This window comes from Schistocerca gregaria, chromosome 2, assembly GCF_023897955.1.
Source record: "Schistocerca gregaria isolate iqSchGreg1 chromosome 2, iqSchGreg1.2, whole genome shotgun sequence".
NCBI lineage: Eukaryota > Metazoa > Arthropoda > Insecta > Orthoptera > Acrididae > Schistocerca > Schistocerca gregaria.
Window position 1 is genome coordinate 92,028,898 of NC_064921.1, and position 21,586 is coordinate 92,050,483.

Sequence of the window (21,586 nt, forward strand, 5' to 3'; positions counted from 1 at the left end):
TAATAGGAGGGAAAATATGTCAGATAGCAGTCACCAAAGACATTCACCACGTAAGAAGTGTAAATATAGCCACATCTGAAATTAAACATTATTTCTCAAACCTATTAAGGCTGTGAAATAAAGGATTTGTGACCAGATGCTGTCTCCTTCACTAATACTTAACTGAATAAGGGCTACATAATTTACCGAGCTCACTAACAGAAAATACAATTCGTGATAAGCATCCGTGTTGTTATGTCAACTCTAATAAAAAGATTAATTTTTTAAAAACCAAACGACATTCTCCACCTGAAATACTGATAAACAATCAATGTAATATATACCCGACTAGTATTTAGACATATAAAGTTTCACCCCATATACACAGAAAGGTTGAAAGAAAAGCATTGAACTCAATATCACAGCAATGCTTATAACAAAAGTAAAAAAGTATGATAAAGGAAAAGCACTATATATCACAGCAATGCTTATAACAAAAGTAAAAAAGTATGATAAAGGAAAAGCACTATATTGCTAATCTTCTACAGGATTAATTTATTGTGTCAACCCGTTTCTGACTTACAATGCCATCTCTGGACTTTATCTGACTATTGCCACCAAAGTAGTAAACAACATTGGGAAAAAAAAAAGTTACACACAATAAATGACATCTTTGACAGTGTAGTGTAATTTATTTTAAAAGGTAAAAAGTTGAACAGTAGATAAATATAAAGGGAGAAAACGAAAATAAATTACCACTATCCTCAAAAACAGTGCCCACGTATCAGTTTACATTAAATAAACAAATCAAATGAAATAAAATTAGTATTTGGTGAGACAGAGTCAAAAGGTATTAAACATGGGAAATGATGCAGAAACCAATTTAAAAAAAGATGTAACAATTGTAACTACAGAATATATGGCGTACATAGGCAGTCTCAATATAGCAAATCAATAAAGACAGGAAAATGGAGGAATTTGAAGGGATAAACTGTGTGGGAAGTTGGGATTGGGTTGTTGTGGAGGAGGAGACGAGACAGTGATGTCATCAGTCTCACCAGTTTAGGGAAGGATGGGGAAGGAAGTTGGCCATGCCCTTTCAAAGGAACCATCCCAGCATTTAGGGAAATCATTGAAAACCCAAATCAGGATGGCAGGACGCGGTATTGAACTGACGTCCTCCCGAATGCGAGTCCAGTGTGCTGATCATTGTGCCAACCCACACGGTGCGATTATGGGAAGTAATGGCAATCACAGGATTATGTAAAATTCAGAAGAGGGTAAATATTAAGTTGTGTTTGATTATTTCAGATTAGAACAAGACTGTGGGCTAGATGTTTGCTAATTTCCAGAGCTTCCAGCGGATTGAGTTTTTGGCCTTGTTTGCTAAGTGAAGAACATGGATCTGTGGCTGGTTGTTGTGGCCCTCACTCAGTACATGCTTAGCAAATGTGCAGTCAGAATTCTGTAACCTCCAGCTGCATTCATGTTCTGCCAGCCTAGTAAATGTGTGTGCGCCTAATTGACCAATACAAAAACTATCACAATTAGAACAAGTAATTCGTACACCCCACTGCTGGCTAGTAAAAAACCAGTTAACGCAATAAATTAATCCTGCAGTGTGGTATCACATACTGATGATGCCGCCCCAAGGGTGTCAAAGTTGGCAACAAAACTGCAAACTGCTGTCAGGCACCGGGGCTGCGCGCCAATTGAGACACACCTGCAGTGGCTCCACAGCACAAGCACCCTCTGCCGCCATGGTATAGGACTGTCGGCAAAAGCCACACAGCCCACACGCACTTTGAGCCTCTTCGCTACGTGACACTATGCAGACGTCGCCTAGTCGCGGCTCTGACACCATTGATTGTGTTTTAGTACAGAAAGCCTCATCTTTGTTGCTATTGTAATAATTGGCCTTATTTTTTGGTGCTTTATTGGTAATGAGTCTTCATAAGATTGGAGGAATGCAAGTTAAGTAAATTTTCTGTTTACTGTGTTCACTTGTTCACTAAGTATTTCTGCTCCTGTCCAGCTTTTCAATGACAACTGCCACACCACTATGTAGCCCACCTCTCCTTATCGTTATGTATGAAATCACACACAACGTACATGGCGATGAGTACTAGTACTTACGTGCAGCTGTCATCAAGTCTAATTTACCTCTTCCTGTTCTGTCATCTTCTTTTCAGTTGCTTGTCTTATGTCTCCAGTGTTTGCCTTGTTAGTGTTCTCTATGTTCTAGGTCCCACGATTACTGCTTTTGCACCATTTTTGCTTTATCTGTCCTAATTTGTCTTGTTATTTTGTGCACTGCGTAGTTAATATGGCTACTACTAAGCCAGTATTGCCTGCTGCGCTGCCTGCAGTTGACCTATATCAGTTTATTCAGTTTAAGAATCAACAGATAGCACAACTGCTTGATTTGATGAATTGCTTCATGATGGTGCAGATGACTTCACACAAGACACCGAGCACAATGGCAGCACCACTGTCTGCATGTGTGCCACCTTTTCACGAGTTTGACAAGATGAGTGAAGACTGGACAGAGTACTGCATAATATTCAATGCACACACCGCACAGCATCATGACGAACATTTTTATTTCTTGGCATCAGCGGGATTGACTGTTTACTGCTTGTGAGCTAAACTTTTTCCCACTTTGTGCCCAGAATTAGTACAATATGAGGACCTACAGTGGATGCATGTGAAGTATTATGAGAACAGGGTACAAATCGCAGCTGCCCTTTACAAATTATTGATGCTTTGCAAGCAACAAGGACAGATATATTGTTAGTGGGTGACTGAAATGCAAGACCTTACTACAGTTGGTATCACAAACGATGGCAGTCATCTTTAGGCTTGTTCTGCACATCTACGTCATGCATTCCTCAACAGCCAATGTGCATTCAGTAGTGCTCTCAACTCTCTGCTGTGAACATCGCAGCTAATGTGACAATTAAAAGTGATTGTAGTAAGTTATTTACTGAATTTATATTCCATTTGTTGTGACCTGTTGTGGCTGATCGTGGTAGTAAGCAACAAATTCTGAACAAGGATTTGAGTGAGACAATTTGCAGTACACATGCTTTCTTCAAGCACCGAGCACATGTATGTGCTTACCGCAACTGTTGCGAACTATTGACAGTAGATTCAAATGTGACTGTGGCATGCACCACAGTGATGCAATGATTCATAATGCCATCACACACAATGCAACTGGCTTTTGAATTCAGGAACAGATTCTTAAATACCCGGATCCTTTCTTGCAACCGAGCGAAGTGGCGCAGTGGTTAGCACACTGGATTCGCTTTCGGGAGGACGACGGTTCAATCCCGCGTCCGGCCATCCGATATAGGTTTTCCATGATTTCCCTTGTTGTGACTCGCCGATCTTTCAAAGTGCCACCGCGCAGTTACGTGCGTCCTCTACATGAAGCGCTGTCTGCCAGCCCTGCAGCAGCAGCACCACCACCACCTAAGCGGCCAGACTCTGACTCAGTTATGATTTGACTGTTAAAGTGACATACGTCTTAACTCTGTTTACTTGATCTGTGACTTTCATGTATTGCGTCATCATTGAAATACATTTATTCAACTTGAAGTTATAACAATTGGCGATGAGGTAATGAATTTTTCTTTTTCATCGTTGACCCACATGTTTCCATGGCAACTTTAGAGCAATTATTGCAAGGTCTCATAGAACAGCAAACGCTTCTCACAAATGCGATTCGTGATTTCGTCGTGGCATCAAATGCGGGGCGTCTCTCGTCACTGTCTACCTTCTTTTCCTCCTTACAACAAGATGGCGGAAGACTGGTCTGATTACAAAAAATGTCTTCGACAGCACTTCTTGGCATTTCATGTCGGGGACGACCAAACACGTAAGTCTCTGTTCCTTTCAAGGATTTCACCTCAAATTTATCAGTTGTTGTCGCAATTGGCTCCTTTGAAAGATCCTGCTCTCTTTGTCCTTTGCTGAAATGTGCTCACTTCTGTCAGTCTATTTTCAAAAGCATACGCATGTGGTAGCCTCTCGTGTTGCCTTTTATCATTGTCTAAAAAAAACGAATCAATCCTATCGCGCTTGGGCTGCTGAACTTCACGGCCTCAGTAGAAAGTGTCAATTTGTTACTGAAGTTCACAAAGAACCCTACGCCGATTCCAGGGTACGGGATGCTATTATCCGATCGGTGCCCAACAAAGAAGTTAGGCAACGTGCCCTTCCAGTTGGCAAATCCGACTCTAGATGAAGTCCTATCCATCGCTCAGTCTTTTGAAATTTCTCACGCCGCTGGAGAGCAAATAGAGGCATGGGGTGACATTGGTGAAATACAACCTCTGTGCGCTGTTGACGAAGCGTGTGGTGTGTCCCCACCAGCTGACATGGCCGCAGTACGCTCCCAAGCGCAGCCTCGGCCTAACCGTAAAGAAACGTCTTAGAAACTGCAGCAAAACCTAGGGCAATTTCCTTCATGTCCGGGGTGTTTTACAAAACATTCACGAAAGGATTGTCCACAACGTTGGGCCGTGTGTCACAACTGCAAAAAAAAAAAAAAAAAAAAAAAAAAAAAAAAAAGGGGGGGGGGGGGGTCATGTGTCATCCGTTTGCAAATCCGACCGCATACCTGATGTTCCTGAACGTGGCACTGATTCTGATTCTGAATTGTCTGTCAACTGTACTTCTTCCCTTTCAGGGAAGTTATTCCTCACTGTTCCAATACTTGGTCGAGATGTTTGCAAGGAGGTGGATACTGGTTCTGCTGCCACTACCATTAAATCTCAGACATATCTTCAGTTGGGTTCTCCAACCCTGTTCCTGTCACTAGGCAATTACGGACTTACAATAAACAGAAGATTTCTCTCTTGGGACAATTTGATGCTGAGGTATCTTACAAATCTGTCGTTCACACTGTTCCCATATTTGTGGCCGACCATAATAACACGGAGAATCTTTTTGGTTTTGATGCCTTTCGCGATTTTGGGTTCTCCGTAGATGACTCTGTCAATATCATCTCTGATGCTATTCTTTATGTTCAATTGGATTCCTTGTCGGCGAAATTTTCGTCCCTTTTTTCTCCTGGGTTAGGCAGTGCAAACGACTTTGAAGCTTATATCACGCTCAAACCCACTGCTCGGCCTAAGTTTTTTCGGACTCGGCCCATTCCTGTGGCCCTTAGTGATCAGGTAAAACGGGAGCTGGATCGTCTCACTGCTTCAGGGGTCTTGCTTCCTGTCACTTCCAGTGAGTGGTCCTCTCCTGTCGTCGTTGCTACGCCAAATGGTGATATTCATCTCTTTGGCGATTTCAAAGCCACTGTAAATGCTCAATGCCTTAACAACACTTACCCTATGCCTCAAACTGAAGAATTGTTCACTAAACTTGCTGGAGGCCAGTATTTTTCTAATGTTGACCTGTCAGAAGCTTATCATCAACTTCCTCTCAATGCTGCTTCCCAGCAGTTTCTGGTCCTTAACACACCTTTCGACCTCTATCAATACCAACGATTGCCATTCGGGGTTGCCAACGCCTCTGCTCTCTTTCAGTGATTCTTTGAACGATTACTGCTCTGCTCACTGTCCCTAAGTGTATAAATTACCAGGACGACACTGTTGTCACTGGCTCCACCTCTGAATAACATCTTCAGAATCTCCACAACCTTTTTCATGTCTTACAGACTGCCGGTCTTAAGTGTAATCTTCAGAAATCAAAATTTTTTTCAGGCATCTATCATGTACTTGGGGTTTCAACTCTCTTGGGATGGTATTCGTCTACTTCAGCAAACTGTTGCTGCAATCGATGCCCTTCCTCGCCCTACTTCTGTTAAGGAACTGCAGGCCTTCTTGGGGAAAATAGCATACTATCACAAATTTTTACAGTCTGCTGCTTCAGTGGCTCAGGCGTTGCATCGCCTGTTGCATAAAAACATGCCTTTTCACTGGTCCACGTCATACGATGCGGGTTTCCAGAAACTGAAGACTAAGCTGAAACAGGCCCCGTGCCTAGCTACTTATCGACCTGACCGACATTTTGTCCTTGCCTTGGACGCCTCTCAATACGGGGTTCGTGCAGTCCTTGCGCCCGTTTTTCTGACGGTTCTGAACAACCCATTGCTTAAGCCTCCACAACGCTCACGGATGCCCAACAAAAGTATTCTCAAATTGAAAAAGAAGCTTTGGCCATTATTTATGCTCTTCATAAGTTTGGTGTTTTTATCTATGGATCCAAATTTCATCTTGTTTCCTTGTTTCATCCATCAACGTCACTTCCCGACAAGGCTGCACACCGCCTCCAGCATTGGGCTCTTTACTTGTCTCGTTTCAATTATGAGATTCATTTCCGGCTGTCAGCTCAACATGCTTGCCTTCCCAAGGGTCCTGATCTGGCATTCAATAGGGACGAACTTTTGTGTTTCCACCTGACTGTTGCCGAGCAGCGGGTTGTGGACGGGTTCCCCATCACCGGGGACCGGCTGGCGGTTGCTACGGGTTCTGACCCTACCCTCTCCTGGTTTTACGCTTTATTCAGAAGGGTTGGCCAGATCATCTGTCCGCTAAGACTTCTGATCCGTTGCGGATCTACTACACTTTGTGTTACCGCCTGCTCTCCTGCTTCTGTAAAGTTTGGAAGGTAAGAGACGAGATACTGGCAGAAGTAAAGCTGTGAGGACTGGGTGTGAGTCGTGCTTTGGTAGCTCAGATGGTAGAGCACTTGCCCGTGAAAGGCAAAGGTTCCGAGTTCGAGTCTCGGTCGGGCACACAGTTTTAATCTGCTAGGAAGTTTCATATCAGCGCACACTCCGCTGCAGAGTGAAAATCTCATTCTGGAATGTACTTTCTGTTTTTTCCTTTGATCCTTGGGACAGTGTTCCTAAATTACATGCAGAATTTCAGGATTTGTTTTCTGAGGGTTTAGGTAAAGCTACTAATTTTGTTGCCCATGTCACAATGAAGAACAAAGCACAAACACGTTCTGTTAGAGCTCGTCCTGTCCCCCAAGCTCTTCAAGAACAGGTGTCTCAGGAACTTACTGTTTTCCAAGACAATGGTCATAGCAACCATTACTGCCTGTCAATGGATGCCCCTCGTGTAATTACAAATAAACCATCCAGCGGACTCTAGTTGAGGACCGATTTTAAGAAAACTGTAGATCCTCAAATGGTCATTGCATTTATCTCTTACTGCACCTCGAAGAACTGATGGCTAAATTGGGTGCTAGTCATCACTTTGACAAAATTTATTTGTGTGATCACAATGAGTCTTTGTCCTTAACACTCATCTGAGTCTCTTCAAATGTTTGAGACTGCCATTTGGCAATCCTTCTGCACCCACAATATCTCAGTGCTTTCTGGAGCAGCTGACTGCAGAAGTTCTTCATGCTGGAATTATTTAGATGAGATTGTGTCTCAAGTCACACTCCTGATGAACACATTATCAATCTCCAAACTCTGTTACAAGCGTTGTCTGCAACTGGTCTCAAATGAAACAAGACAAATGTGTTTTTTCAAACTGAACTTGAGTACTTTTGAACATATCATTAAAAGCCAGAGAGTTCATCCTTTGTAATTGTATTTGCTTGTTATCTGTGACCTACCAGCCCTAAGCAGTGCGTGGGAATTGCACTCTGTGTTGGAAAGCTCATGCATTACATCTGGCTTATCCCAAACACCATTCAAATAGCGGCTCTGCAGCATAGGTTGTGCAGGAAAAATTTCCGTCTGGTTGCAAGAGTGTTAGTCTGCTTTCCAGAAGCTGAAAGATGCTTCACTTAGTAATCAATGCTTTGTTCATTTTGATCCAGTCAAACCTGGAGCCTTGGCTGTGGATGCTTCCTGCTATGGCATTGGTGCTATTTTGTCCTATAAATTTGGTGCTGTTGACAGGATGACTTAAGTTTCAAAGGTGTTGAACAGAGCTCAATGTGTCTATGGTGTCACCCGTACCTTTTTGGTAAAACATTTTACTTGCTGACTGGTTATAAACCTCCACAATCTTCATTTAGCCCTTCCCAGTAAGTCCCAACTCGCAGCGCAGAAGCAGCAATGGTAGGCTCTTCTTCTGTCAAATTACCACTACGATAGTCTGTATCTGTCTGCTTCTACGCATGCCATACAGATGCTCTTTCTCACCTCCCTACTGGCCCAGATTCAGCATTCTATGTGACTGCCGCTTGTTGTTACTACACTGATGCACTAGGCACAGGTGTTTGGAATAACTTTCTGCCCAGGCTACAGCAGCTGATACCAATTTGCAGATTCTGTTGCAGTACACCCGCACCGACTGGCAATGTTCAGCTAAACAAATTTGTAGCTCTGTGGTTTCCAATATTTTGCACATTGACATGTCCTTGCAGTTCAGTAAGGTGTCATTTTGCTTTGCAATGATAATGGCCAGTCATATGTTGTCATTCCCCATGCTCTCCCCCTGATGTGCTTCGTTTGCTACAGCAAGGTTGCTGGAGCGTTATTCACACCAAGCAGTTGACGTGACGTCATTGCATTTAGCATAGTACGGATATGCAGACTGAACAGTTGACTTCTCAGTGCCCAGCCTGTGCTGAACATCAGTCAACCCCACCTTAGCAGTTCTCTGAAAGGCCCAAACCTCAAGCATGTTGGCAATGTTTGCACTAGGAATTCACAGGTCCCTTCTCGAACACACGCTGGCTCATTATTGTTGAAGCTTTCAAAAATTTTCCTTCATGGTTCCCATGCACTCCATTATAGTTTGTTCCACTGTACAGGCACTGTTGTCGATCTTTTGCTTTCAGGGATCCAGCCTGAATGCAGAAGCCCCCACTGCATCTGGCTCCTACAACCTGTGTGCAATCAGTGCTGGACCTGGGGTCAATGGAAGTCTACACCCTTTCACGGTTGTTAATGTTTCAATAGGTGCTGTCGTCTTGGGACCGGCCCCTCTTTCCACCAGCTGTGCCACAAGCCACCTTGGGTCCCTGTGGGAATTTGGCTCTAGCCTCATCTTCGGCTTTCGTCTCCTCATTGCACCTGCTTCCAGCCATCCCCCCACTGTCATACACTCATCTAAGCTACACTACAAGAGTGAGGGGGTTTGGAGGGATGTGATATCACATAAGGATATTGCCCCACAGGCATCAAAGTTGACAAGAGGGGTGCAAGTTTCCATCAGATCCCGATAGGGTTTGTGCAGGATCTGGTGGACGATTAGTGCGTGCCTGCTTAGCCACGCCTCCTGCAGCTCCATACCACAAGCATCATCTGTGCCACAAACAGGACAATCAGTGGCAGCCACATAGTCCACTCGCACATGGAGCCTCTTCACTATGTGACTATGCAGATTCCATCTAGTCGCAGCTCTGACACCACTGGACTCATCCTTGTCACTACTGTAATAGCTGGACTTATTTCTTGCAGCATTATTTGTAACGAGTCTTTGTGCACTTGGAGAAATAAAAGTTAAGTAAATCTTCTGTTTATTGTGTTAACTTGTTCTCCAATCACTTCTGCTCCTCTTCAGCTTTCCTATGATGACAGTTACCACACCACTCTACAGCCTACACAATACGTAGAACATTTTAGCAATAGAGTGCTTGTAGTTTTTGTAATGTTGTTCTAGCAAGAGCTGACGGAAGAATCAGTTAATACAAAAATGTAGGTTATCAAAAGAAATTTCTGACTAGGTTGCAGCTTTCTTGGTATGGAGGACACAGCATGTTATCTTGGATGGAGAGACACACAGACATAGAAGAAACTTCTGGACTGCCTCGGGAAGTGTGTTAGTGCCCCTACTGTTAAACTGTACACTAATGGCCTGGCACACACTATTAACATGAATAGTAACTGTAGACTTTTTGCAGATTATTCTGTTATCTAAAATGAAGCACTATCTAAAACAAAAGCTGCATAGATAGCCAGGCAGGTCTTCATAAGGTTTCAGTATTGTGGAAAGATACTAACTTGCTTTATATGCGCAGGAATGTAAAATTATGCACAACATAAACTGAAAAATATCATGTCCTACAATTACAATATCAGTGAGCCATGCCTAGAATCATTCAACGTACAAATATCAGGGTGTAGCAAATTGTAGGGGCACGAAACAGAACAATCACATGGGCTATATAGTAGGAAAATCAGGTATCAGGCTTTGGTTCATTGGTAGGATACAGGGACTAAGCAGTCTGCTTACAAAGGAGACTGTACACAAACCAGTTTGTATTGTATACAAACCAGTTGTGTCACACACACCAAATATGATGAACTGGGGAGATCAAACATATAGAAAGAAGAGAAGCATGAAGAGTGACAAATTCACCTGACTCAGAAGAGAGTGTGTCAGATAATCTGACTAAACGGAACTGGCATACACTTGAGGGCAGAGCAGAAAGACTATTTACAAAGTTTCAACAAGCAGCTTTAAAGAAGAGTCTAGAAATACACTACAGCATCCTACATTTTGCTCCCCCAGGAATCATAAAGATAAGATTACAGCACTCATTGAGGCATTTAAGTAACCAAGCATTCTGTGCTCCATGCTGGAAAGGGACTGGCAGAAGTCCTAATAACTGGAACAAAGGGGAGTACCAGCTGCCATGCACGTAACAGCACTTTGCATTGTATAGATGCAGATGAATTTCATTCTACAATGAGTTCCAGACTTTTTGAGGGATATTTCAGAAATACAAATAAATATCAGCTGGTAATAATTAAAAGTGCAGCTACTAACAAAGCTACATTGTGGACTGTAATCACCATATGGCAGCAAAACTTGGTATACAGGGCGAGTCACTATTGCCACCAAGAATAGCTCCGAAAGTATGATAGTACTTGAAAATTTTGTGGGACAAATGTTGCATGGCACAACAGGGGCCATAATATGATGTTGGTTTTTTGTTGCTAGGTGGGGGTCATGTCAGATATATGAAGGTCAAGAAACGAATCCAATGATGTGTAAAAGTAAGGTCTTTGAAGGTCGAAAAGGTGACATGAATGTCCATTTGCAGATGGTGTTCGAAGTGATGACCATTGGTATCAATGCAGTGCTGTAATCTTCTTATCATGGATTGAGTGGCAATCCTTATCACTTCGGCACTTATCGAAGCACATGCTCCGACAATTCTCTCTCATATATTGTGCAAATAGTAAATATTTACCGAATATGGTGTATCCATCTAACATGCCACTGACATGTAAACACCATTTGACGGTTATACAATACAATACAAACAGTACGACTAGTATAATCGAATCAAGGGAATGTGAATGATTTATTTCTTCAAAGAACAAGTTGATATGGTTCAAATTTACAGACGATGCGAACAAAATTCAGTGAGAGCTAGAGACTTATACGCTGAAAAATATCCTCAACCTACTCACCCTACATGTCACACATTTAAATATGTGTATTATAAATTGAGAGCAACTGGATCTTTAACACATTGGAAACACATCTGGCAAAAGAAAGTTACAAACAAAGAAAAGGAAATTTGTACTCTTGCCACAGTAGTTCGAGATCCTTGTGTTACTTCACGTCAAATCGCAAGGGAATCTGGCATGAGCCAGAGATGTGTTGTTCATGTTCTGCATTGGCATAAATATCATCCTTACCATATCAGTCTCCAGTCCATTAACTGGTATGGAATGTAGGTGTCACATTGAATTCTGCCAACAGGCTCAGTGTCAGATTCAGAGGGACGACACAATTTTTTAATTTGATTTTATTTACTGACAAGACTACATTCACGAACCATGGAAACGTTAATTTGCATAACATGCATTATTGGGTAACTGAAAATCCATGTTGGCTGCAGAAAGTTGTACACTAAAAACCGTGGTTGAAGAATGTATGGTGTGGGATTCTGGAGGACAGAATTATAGGCCCCTATTTCATCGAAGGAAATCTTAATGGCACAAAGTACACCACATGCCTGTAAGAAATAGTAGGTCTGTTATTGGAAGAAATTTCTTTACGAACAAGGAACAGAATGTGGTATCAACACGATGGGTGTCCGGCACATTTTTCACCAATGGCTAGAAATGAGCTGCAGAGACAATTCCCAAATCATTGGATTGGATGCAGAGGAGAGGTGTTGTGGCCGGCTCGTTTACCAAATGTGACACCTCTGGATTTTTTCTTGTGGGATTCGTAAAAAGGCATTGTTTATAAAGACGTTCCAACTACACCTCAAGCTATGCGAGAGGGAATTGTCAGAGCATGTGTTTTGATAAGTGCCGATGTCAGAAGGAATACCACTCAATCCATGATAAGAAGATTGCAGCATTGCATTGATACCAATGGTCGTCACTTCAAACACCTTCTGTAAATGGACATTCATGCCACCTTTTTGACCTTAGTTGACCTTCAAAGACCTTACTGTAACACATCATTGGTTTCGTCTCGATAGCCACCATCAGAAAATAAGTACCAAAACTACACCCCATTTCAAAAAACAAAGTTGACCTTCACATTTCTGAAGCAACCCCACCTAGCAACAAAAAATCATCATATTATGGCCCCTGTTGTCCCTTGCAACTTTTGTCCCACAAACTTTTCAGCTCCTATCATTCTTTCGGAGTTATTCTTGGAGGCAATAGTTAGAGACTCATTCTGTATATTTCAATGCATTAATGCGAACCAATTTACACTGGAAATTTTGGCCATAAGGTGCAAATATGCAACAGTGAACCCAAGGAATACATATAGAAATGTTTCCATACGTAATGGATAAGGAATGCGACATAGACAGGAAATGTCAAACAAGTGATTAGTTGGTTTAAAAGGGAGGGGGGAGGGACCAAACTGCTAGGTCATCGGTCCCTCAAACAAGTGAGAAACGCATAATTTTGATTTTATTATTAACCACCACTCACACGTTCAATATGAGCACAGGAGATCTTGACAAGTTATTGCATCTGTAAAACAATGATCTACAGTTGCTCACAGCAGTTCCAGTGGAATCTGTGCAACATATTCCTGCATATTGGTCTTCAGAATTGGTGCAGATCTGATGTATCCCTGGTAAGTGCATTGTTTTACATATACCCAGAGCCAAAGTCACATGGATTAATATCGAGTGATCTTGCAGGCCATGCATATGGAAAACCTTTGGAGATAACATATTCACATAAGGTGGTATTAAGCAGATCTTTAACAGTGTGAGCGACATGAGATGTTGCCCCATTGTGCATGGAAACAGTGGTTTCCACACAGTTGCACTCTTCCAAAGCACGAATTACATGCTGTATGAGGTGGTCTCAGGAACAAGCAGATGTCTCTGTACACCTGACAGGTCATCTGAGTGTATTCTCTTCAAAGAACAACAGACCGAGGATAAAGGTGCTTGTGAATCCACATACACAGTTACATACAGTGAGTGTACTGGTGCATCGTGCATAACAAAGTTTAACAATACCCCAAATTCAGCATTTCCATGTATTCACTTTACCTTTTAGTGTAAAATGTGCCTCATCACACCAAACAATATTGCCCAGTCATCAACACCGAGCCATCTCAAAAACGAAACTTCCCATAATGTTGACCATGGGATGGACAATTCTTGCAATGCTGCATGAGCACTAGCACCACCCAGGCTACATATTGCATGGTCAGTTACAGCAATGGCAACCTCTTAAGTAACTTCCACTGGGATTGGATGCCCTCCTCTTCCTGGTGCCACGCTATGCTCACCCATATTTTCATATTTCATTATCTTTAAGCCATTTAATAAGTTTAAGCCTCTCCTGACAGACCTTTCAGTCAGCAGCATTATATTAATCCAGTACTGTAATTGCTGCCATTCGTATAAAACAGTTTGACTAACAGAACATGGTCTCTTCTTGATAACCAAACTGTTTACCCACATTTTATCTTGTCATATAACAGTGTGGATGTTGTATCATAATACGAACAGTGTATAGTGCCGGATTTGCACCAGGTGGCAAAAATTTGAACTACTTTTTTTCAATGCTTATTGATTCTGCATTGATGCATTAGCATATGTACTAAGTTTCACTGCTAAACGATAATTACAGTCCACATTGGAGCTCTGTGAATAGCTGCACTTTAATTATTGCCATCTGGGATGAGTGTCAGTCACTACCAATGAACACAGCATATACAGTTCAAAATGGACACAAAATTTGTACATGTTTCTACATTTTTGCCATTTAATTTTTGAGAACCAGATCAAATCAAGTTTTCTATTCAGTGCATTTTAAAATAAGCTTCATTGTGAATATTTATTAATTTGTACTTTAGAATAGGAACACGTATTCTCACTAATATAAATAATATTAACTGTGAATTCTTAGTTATCCTAAAAACAAATGCATCATCATAATATCCATTACATTACTAGCACTGACAATATTTTTATGTTACTTGAACTCACTGTAGGTATGACTGCCAATTCACACGCTGATTTCTAATTTCTGTAGCCTGTTGCTGGAGTACACTTGTGGCAGCAAGCATATCTGTAATTAAAATAACATAAATATGCTGACAGGTTGTATTATTCAACAACTAGTTAATAACACAATATTAGCTTCTGGGTGATGCACTGCCAAATTAGGGCAGTCCACATACCTCTTACTGTTATTTAAACTCACTGTTATCACATTTGGAGAGTGTCAAAAGCAATTCATAGTAAAACAAAGAGGATCTGGGGGAAGATAATAGAACATGATTGATGGAAATAACAAGGACAGAAAGGGAAACTGGTACAGTGCCATCAAACGCTTTCTGGATAATAGTTTGGTCTAATCTGAACATAAGATTACAGGGAAAGTATCCTTACCCCACAACCAGTTGCATTTGTGTGTGTGTGTGTGTGTGTGTGTGTGTGTGTGTGTGTGTGTGTGTGTGTCTAGTTTTTCCGATAAAGGCCTTGTTGGTCAAAAGCTCACTCTTTTTGTTGTGCCTATCTGCAAGGCAGCATCTCCGCCACATGGTGAGTAGCAATTAATCGTTTCATAGCATGGCAAGTATGATGCACAAAGTAATGCAAAACATATTTTCAAGTTAATAAGTGGCAGACTAAAAACAAAGCAAATATTGTTCACGTTTTGGTGCCACCAAGAGAAAGAAAACATACAGCACAACAAATGACACAATTAATTCAGCAATTACATCTTTCAGGCAAATAATGAAGTAAACTGTTCTTGAATGTACACTATTTCTACAATGTCTTTCTGCCTAGTGATGATTCCTCAAGAAGTGTCTGTGTTGCTAATTATATACTATTCAAGTTTGCATTCACATCAACCATCCCCCCGTTCTTGCAAATATGACATCTGTTCTAAAAATTCCGTATCTTTCTCAACAAAATTTTTCTACGCTTACCTTTCACTTATGTGCACAGTCTCCTTCAAAATACTCTCCTCCACAAGTGATACACCGCTACAAATGCTGTACCCACTCCCAGAAGCAGTCTTGGTATGCCCCTTGCTGGATATGTCATCTATTGTTGCAAATCTTCATTCTTTCAATGGGATTTCCAACTTTGAAAATAAAGAAAAAGAAGAAGAAGAAGAAGAAGAAGAAGAAGAAAAGTCTGCAGGGTCAGGGCTAGAGAGTACGGAGGACGAGGCAGCACAGTTATTTTGTTTTTTTTGTGAAACAGTCATGCACAAACAGGATGAATGTGTAGGTTGTTGTTGTGATGCAAGAGCCATGAACTGTGTCACCACATTTCAGGCTGTTTCCTTCTCACATTTTTTCGCAGACATTGCAACACGTCCGGATAGTACCACTGACTAATAGTTTGTCCCTGTGGTATGAATTCATCGTAAACTAATCCTTCAAGAAAACAGACGAGCTTTTTTGGTTTTGTATAATCTTTCCCAACCCATTGTGAAAATTGAGCCTTGGTCTCAAAATTATATCCGTAGACCCACCTGTCATCACCAGTTATGATACTCTTAAGGGATATCTCGTTCTCATCTGCGTAGCCCAAAAGCTCTTCACAGATTGCAAGGCAAAGTTATTTCTGGTCTTGACTCATGAGCCGTGAGATGGACTTGTCGGAAACAAATTCCGATGGACTTTTTGGAAACAAATTCTTCCAAGATGCTGTGTCAGGATTTCATAACATCATTCAACTGAAATTATGCATTCTTCTGCAACTTTCGAATAGTCAGTCTTCGATTAGCATGTACAATTTCATCGACGTTCCAGACATGAGCATCGTCAGTAGATGCTGAAGAGCATCCTGAACAAGGGTCATCTTTAACTTCCGTTCCACAATTTTTAAATCATTTTTAACACCAAGTACAGCTCAAGCACTCATCACTGTAGGCTTCCTGAGTCTTTGTTGTGACTCTGTAGAGGTTTCCTTGAGTTTCACACAAAATGTAATGCAGACACATTGCTCCTCTTACTCTGCCATCTCGAAATTTGCTAACTGTGCGACACAACATTATACTCAATACAGCTCTGAAGAACAACAGATAGACATACACCAATGAAACTTCCGGCAGTTACACATTAAACACAGGCATGTGCAGGGATGCCTACCGCATTCTGCTCCAACACACCATTGGCACGAAATTACGAATGTTCTGGAATTTTTTGAACAAACCTCATACTTATTACAAAATATATGTCTTTTTATTCTCAACTTCAAGAGCCACTGTAGCATCCAGAGATAGTACAGAATGAAACAAAATGGACTCGCTGTGGAATTAGGAGTTTTCAAAAGACAGGACTGTCATGTGCAATAACTGATACCTTCCTCTAACAGCAGTAAATGTAACGATAAGTTATAGAGCAAATAAGGTTCCTTGTTACCCAAGAGAGAATACTTCAATAGTGACAGTGTTCCCAACACAAGCTGGTAACGTTCCAATTCTGCCAAACAATTTGATGCTGTGACTACTGGAGTTTTTAAGCAACTCAACAGTGTGGTTGTTAGTATCCATACCCTCTTAACAGCTAACTAGTCTTGTCATGACCACAGGAGTGCGGGTTTAAGTGTCTGTGTGGTTCCGTGTGCGAATGTGTGTATTTTCACCAGAAAAAGAGCAAGAGCTCGAAAGCTATTGTGAATGCTGTTACCTGTTACATGTCTCTGTGCCCCACACTTTGGTCCTTTATAAATGACTGACTGCCTTTCCCTTTTTTTAGGTATTTGAACCGTCACATGAAATGACTGTGTGTACAGCGAAAAAAACGGAGCAGTGGGGCAAACTGTACTTGTAAAAGTTCTTCTGGAACACAATAAGGACCGATAAAAGTGGATTTCATGTATGGATAGATGAAAGGATGGAGCCAGGTAAAGAGCCCCAAGGGCAAAATCTTGGCAGAGGGTATTCCGTCCCAAAAGCTGATAAGCGGTCTTAAATTGTGGTAATATCCACTTTTTCACAGTAAGGTTAAAGTACAGTTTGCTTTCACTGCATTCTCAATCAGGATCTGTGCCAAGGGCTGTTCGAAATTTGTGTGTCAAGTGAGTCTGGACATTCCTCTAGTATGTGTCACATTCATTTCGTAGGTGCAGTGGGAAGGATTATCTTGCCATAGCATCCTGCTCTGTGTGAGGTACATGTGATCAATATGGGTGCAACACAGGAATACAGCGGAAGCTTTTATCTTTCACTTTCTGTTGCCTGTAATTCCATTTCTGTACCACTCTTTATCCACAATAAGTAATGAATACTGTCAAACAGGGGAGCCCAAGTTGATTCCACATTTCTAGATTTCCAGAAGGCTTCTGACACTGTTCCTCGCCAAGCAGCTTCTAAATTAATTGCGTGTCTATAGAATTTCATGTCTGTTGAGTGACTGCACACATGATTTCCTGTCAAAAGTCACAGTTCATCTTCTAGTGAAATGGAGAAAGCAAATTTCATGTTTCCAGTTACCAGCAGAACCTGTGATTAACTATGCAGTCCACGAGTTTGCAGACAGTTGTCAAAGTGACTGGCCTGTATTTGAAGATACAGACTCTTCCTGTCAAGTTTCAATATTGGTAAAATTGTACTTTCTGTTCATTGAGAGGGAAAAACTCCTTCTTACCGAACTTGTTAAATATAACCAGAAAACTTTGTTTGTTATGGACACTAAAACAGCAAAGCATCTTTGCACTGTGTTAGTGCACTGTTGGATTTCCTGTCAGTGAAAGGGGCATCTTCACATGTTGGGTATTAAAAGACAAAAGTACTCCAATCTTATAAAATCTGATGTCGAAAAAAGTCTGGGTAAGAACTATTGAAGTCAATACTTCGGCAAAATATATGGTCAGTAATTTAGCTATATGGAATGTACTGATGAGTTGGAAGGGAAGGAAAGTCGAGTGAGAGAAGCAGGAAAGTGAGTGGAAGGGGGAAAGCGAGTGGATGGGGGAAGTTATTGGAGGGAGAGTGATGCAAATGGAGGGGAAAGCAAGTGGGAGAAATGAGTGGTGGAGCGGGAGTGAGTGTGTGTGTTAGGGGGGGGGGGGGGGGGGGAGGGGATGTGACAGGTGTTGTGCGAATGGGTAGAGGCATGAGTGGAGACAATTTGTGGGGTGAGAGTGAGGCTGTGGGGTGGGACCACGTGGAAGGTGCTGTGAAATGGGAGTGAGGGTTGGGGGATGAAGTGGGAGCGAGTGGACGGGGATTGGGGTGGCAGCAAGTGGAGGGACATTTAGAAAGCAAATGGACGGGGATGGAGGTTTTGAAAGCGAGTGGACAGGAGGGGGTGGGGGGGGGGGGTAGATGTGGTGGGAGCGAGTAGATAGGGGTGAGAGGTTTTGGGCAGACCAGGAGGGGGTGGGGCAGACATGGCAGAGCAGGGAAATAGGGTGAGCAGGCAGATTGGGGGAGGGGGGGCAGGAGTGGTGGGGGAGGAAGCAGGTGATGGGTGGGGGAGGTGAGCATGTACTGGGTAGGGGAGGTGAATGGAAGGAAGATGCTGAGTCTTCTTAACAACAGTTTTGGTCTCAGGGCATCCTGGACTTCCTAAGAGTCCCGTGAGGGTAAATGTAACTACAGTGGACAGCCTAGGCTAACTAGTTTCAAATGCGATGGGCAACACTCAAAGCACAAAGAAAATTGAGAACTTGAGGAATCAGTAGTTGCTGAGCAGTCTCACAAATGAATACACAATTATGGTTGATGACATGAAAGTCTTGCACTACCCTTGTGTTTATTGGGATTCCTTATTAGAGGAGAAGTAGAAATAGAATTCGTAAGAACAATTCAGTTGGGTCAGAGGCTATTATTGTTGTGTGTGGAAGCAAGCTCTACATGCCGAGAAGAGGGAGACAATTGTGCTTTATTGTTAACATTCCTATAACAGTGTTGAGTTACCAGTAAACACATGACCAAAATCACTGGTAGCATGATGTTCGTCAACCGCTAATCACATGCTGCCTATTGGATATAAATGGTTGCCACGACAGCAGCCATGAAAGTCAGTGGTTCCTAATGAAGAAGATGGAGGATTTCATGGAAAAAAGAAATTTTACCCAAATTGGACATAGCTAGTAAACACACAATATTTGGTACAGTATAAACGACATGTTCTCAACTGGCAGGAAAAAAAAAAAAAAAAAAAAAAAAAAAAAAAAAAAAAAAATTGCGAAAGAGAACATGTTGACAGCAGCATCAAATATGGCATTAATGTACAGAGAAACAATGCTATACCTGGACACTGATCACAATTCATTTGATACATGCACAAACACCAAGGATCACCAACACACTTGGACTGAGTACATAGATATAAATTTTATCACATAAAAACATATTTGTTGATGTGTATTTTGTATGGGGAAAGATTCTGGATGACGAATTGAAATTTAGTGACTTTAGTATCATCAACCTGACATGCTGATAACACAATCCAAATATTACAGATTACTTTAAGGCACTGGAAATGGCTACTCATATATCATTACTATACTTAAGTAGAATACACTGCAATCTAACAACGTTGAACAAAAATTCAACTTCTTGAAATTACAGCTACGCAAACTGGCTGTTGCACTAAACTGTTTATTTTATTGGTTACCTTGTTAGTCAATGAATCCTCACTAACGTTAGCTAATATATTCCAATTTTACAATAATGATTTTAGAGACTGTCTTCCACTACTGATAGAATTTCACACTTTGGAAAAAATATTTAGTTCACATAGAAAAGAAACAAATCCGAAGTTTGGGCAGCTTGGCACACATTAATAAATACCCTAGATAGTTGGCAGGCTTCACTTCACCCAGATGTAGCGTGCCGCATTCAAATATTTTTTCTTATTTATATGGTATCTTAAATAGTACCATCAAACTGTCATTTATCACACATATATTACTACACTACAAAAAGATTAACCTCTCTCTTACTCAAGAACTCTGAAGTATTGGATTTTTCGCTATACTTTCGAGGGAAAAACAACACATCAAAAATACAGTGATGATTTTGGATTAGCAGTGAAAATGGAGTCATATATAGCAAATAAATCTATCCTACAAAAGATTTAAAGACAAACATGAAACTATTTACATTTAAGATTTTTAAAGAGATCAACAGTATTTTTATTGATAGAGATGCACGCTCTATTCATCAATCACAATAAGAACTGCTGCCAGTAATTCCAAAAGCTGAATAATAAACGAAAAATCAGCGGTACTGTACTCACCAAACTGACTTTTGAAACTTACCAATTTTTTCGTCTGGTAACGAAATAATGGATTTTATTGTAGAGTCTGCCATGGTTAATGACAAGGCGCTGTCCTCGCTGAAAGTAACAGATTGTTGTATCACTGATTGCAACAAACAATACACTTTTTAGGTCAACGCCTTCTTTCAGAACAATATAGCACATCCACTTACTTGCAGACGAATCTTGTGATCTGATGTAGCAGTGCAGCCAACTCTAGATTGTTGAAAACAGGTTAGAGAAAGAAAAGGGACATCCAACCTATTCGATTAATGTCATTTTATGTCTTTTATTTACACGTACGTGGTGTTCATTGCAATAGACTACTGCACCTGGAGTTCTCAGATTATGAAATTCTACCGCCTATAAATACACTGTGGAATTATTCTGTATCTTCGATGTATATACTTTTTTTGTTAATGAAGGCCATCTACGTCCTCACTTTTCAGGATTAGCCGTACAACAGGATTCTATTAGGCAATACCAATTTGTTCTACACATTTACTCAAATTATGTACGCATAGGCATTTATAACTTTTCCTAAACCAAAACTGAAATTGAATTCAATGACGTATCATAATCACGTGTGGCATGAAGACAAACCTATTACGAATGGTGTGATTCAACCATGAAACCATTCTACTAATTATAAACCACCTTATCCGTGATATCTTGGAGCTGAAAATCGTTGTCCAGAAAAGGGTTTACTGCTGGACACTTGCCAGCAATGCAAACTAAGTTTAGTTACCTAAAATCGTAAGTGATCTTACGATACAGTGAAACATTAGTCTTCTGTTGGGAAAATGTAAGGGGCGGTCAAATTAAAACGAGATCTATGGAAAAAGGCAAGTAAACAGTTTACGATTTCAAAAGTAATTGTCGTCATTGTTGCCAAATTTATCCCTCTGTGAGACAAGGTGGTCAGTACCTCGTGGGAAAATCTTTTAGTTGCTTTCGGAACCAATGATTGTACTCAGGCGTGCATCTCTTCGTCT

General features: G+C 41.2%; 1 protein-coding gene across 5 annotated transcripts in view; it reads right to left on the bottom strand.

Annotated features, from left to right (window-relative positions):
• Positions 1–21,586, bottom strand: part of LOC126336404 (V-type proton ATPase subunit H) — a 149,146-nt gene that overhangs the window by 40,514 nt on the left and 87,046 nt on the right. For 3 of the 5 annotated variants that reach the window (XM_050000094.1, XM_050000092.1, XM_050000091.1), the window contains exons 2-3: positions 20,593–20,669; positions 14,347–14,428 (exon numbers count right to left, since the gene is read on the bottom strand). In XM_050000094.1, coding sequence (XP_049856051.1) covers positions 14,347–14,428; positions 20,593–20,669 — 159 coding nt within the window. Of the gene's footprint in view, positions 1–14,346; positions 14,429–20,592; positions 20,670–20,764; positions 20,867–21,586 lie in introns of those variants that run through there. The other 2 variants (XM_050000093.1, XM_050000095.1) reach the window with 2 other exon arrangements.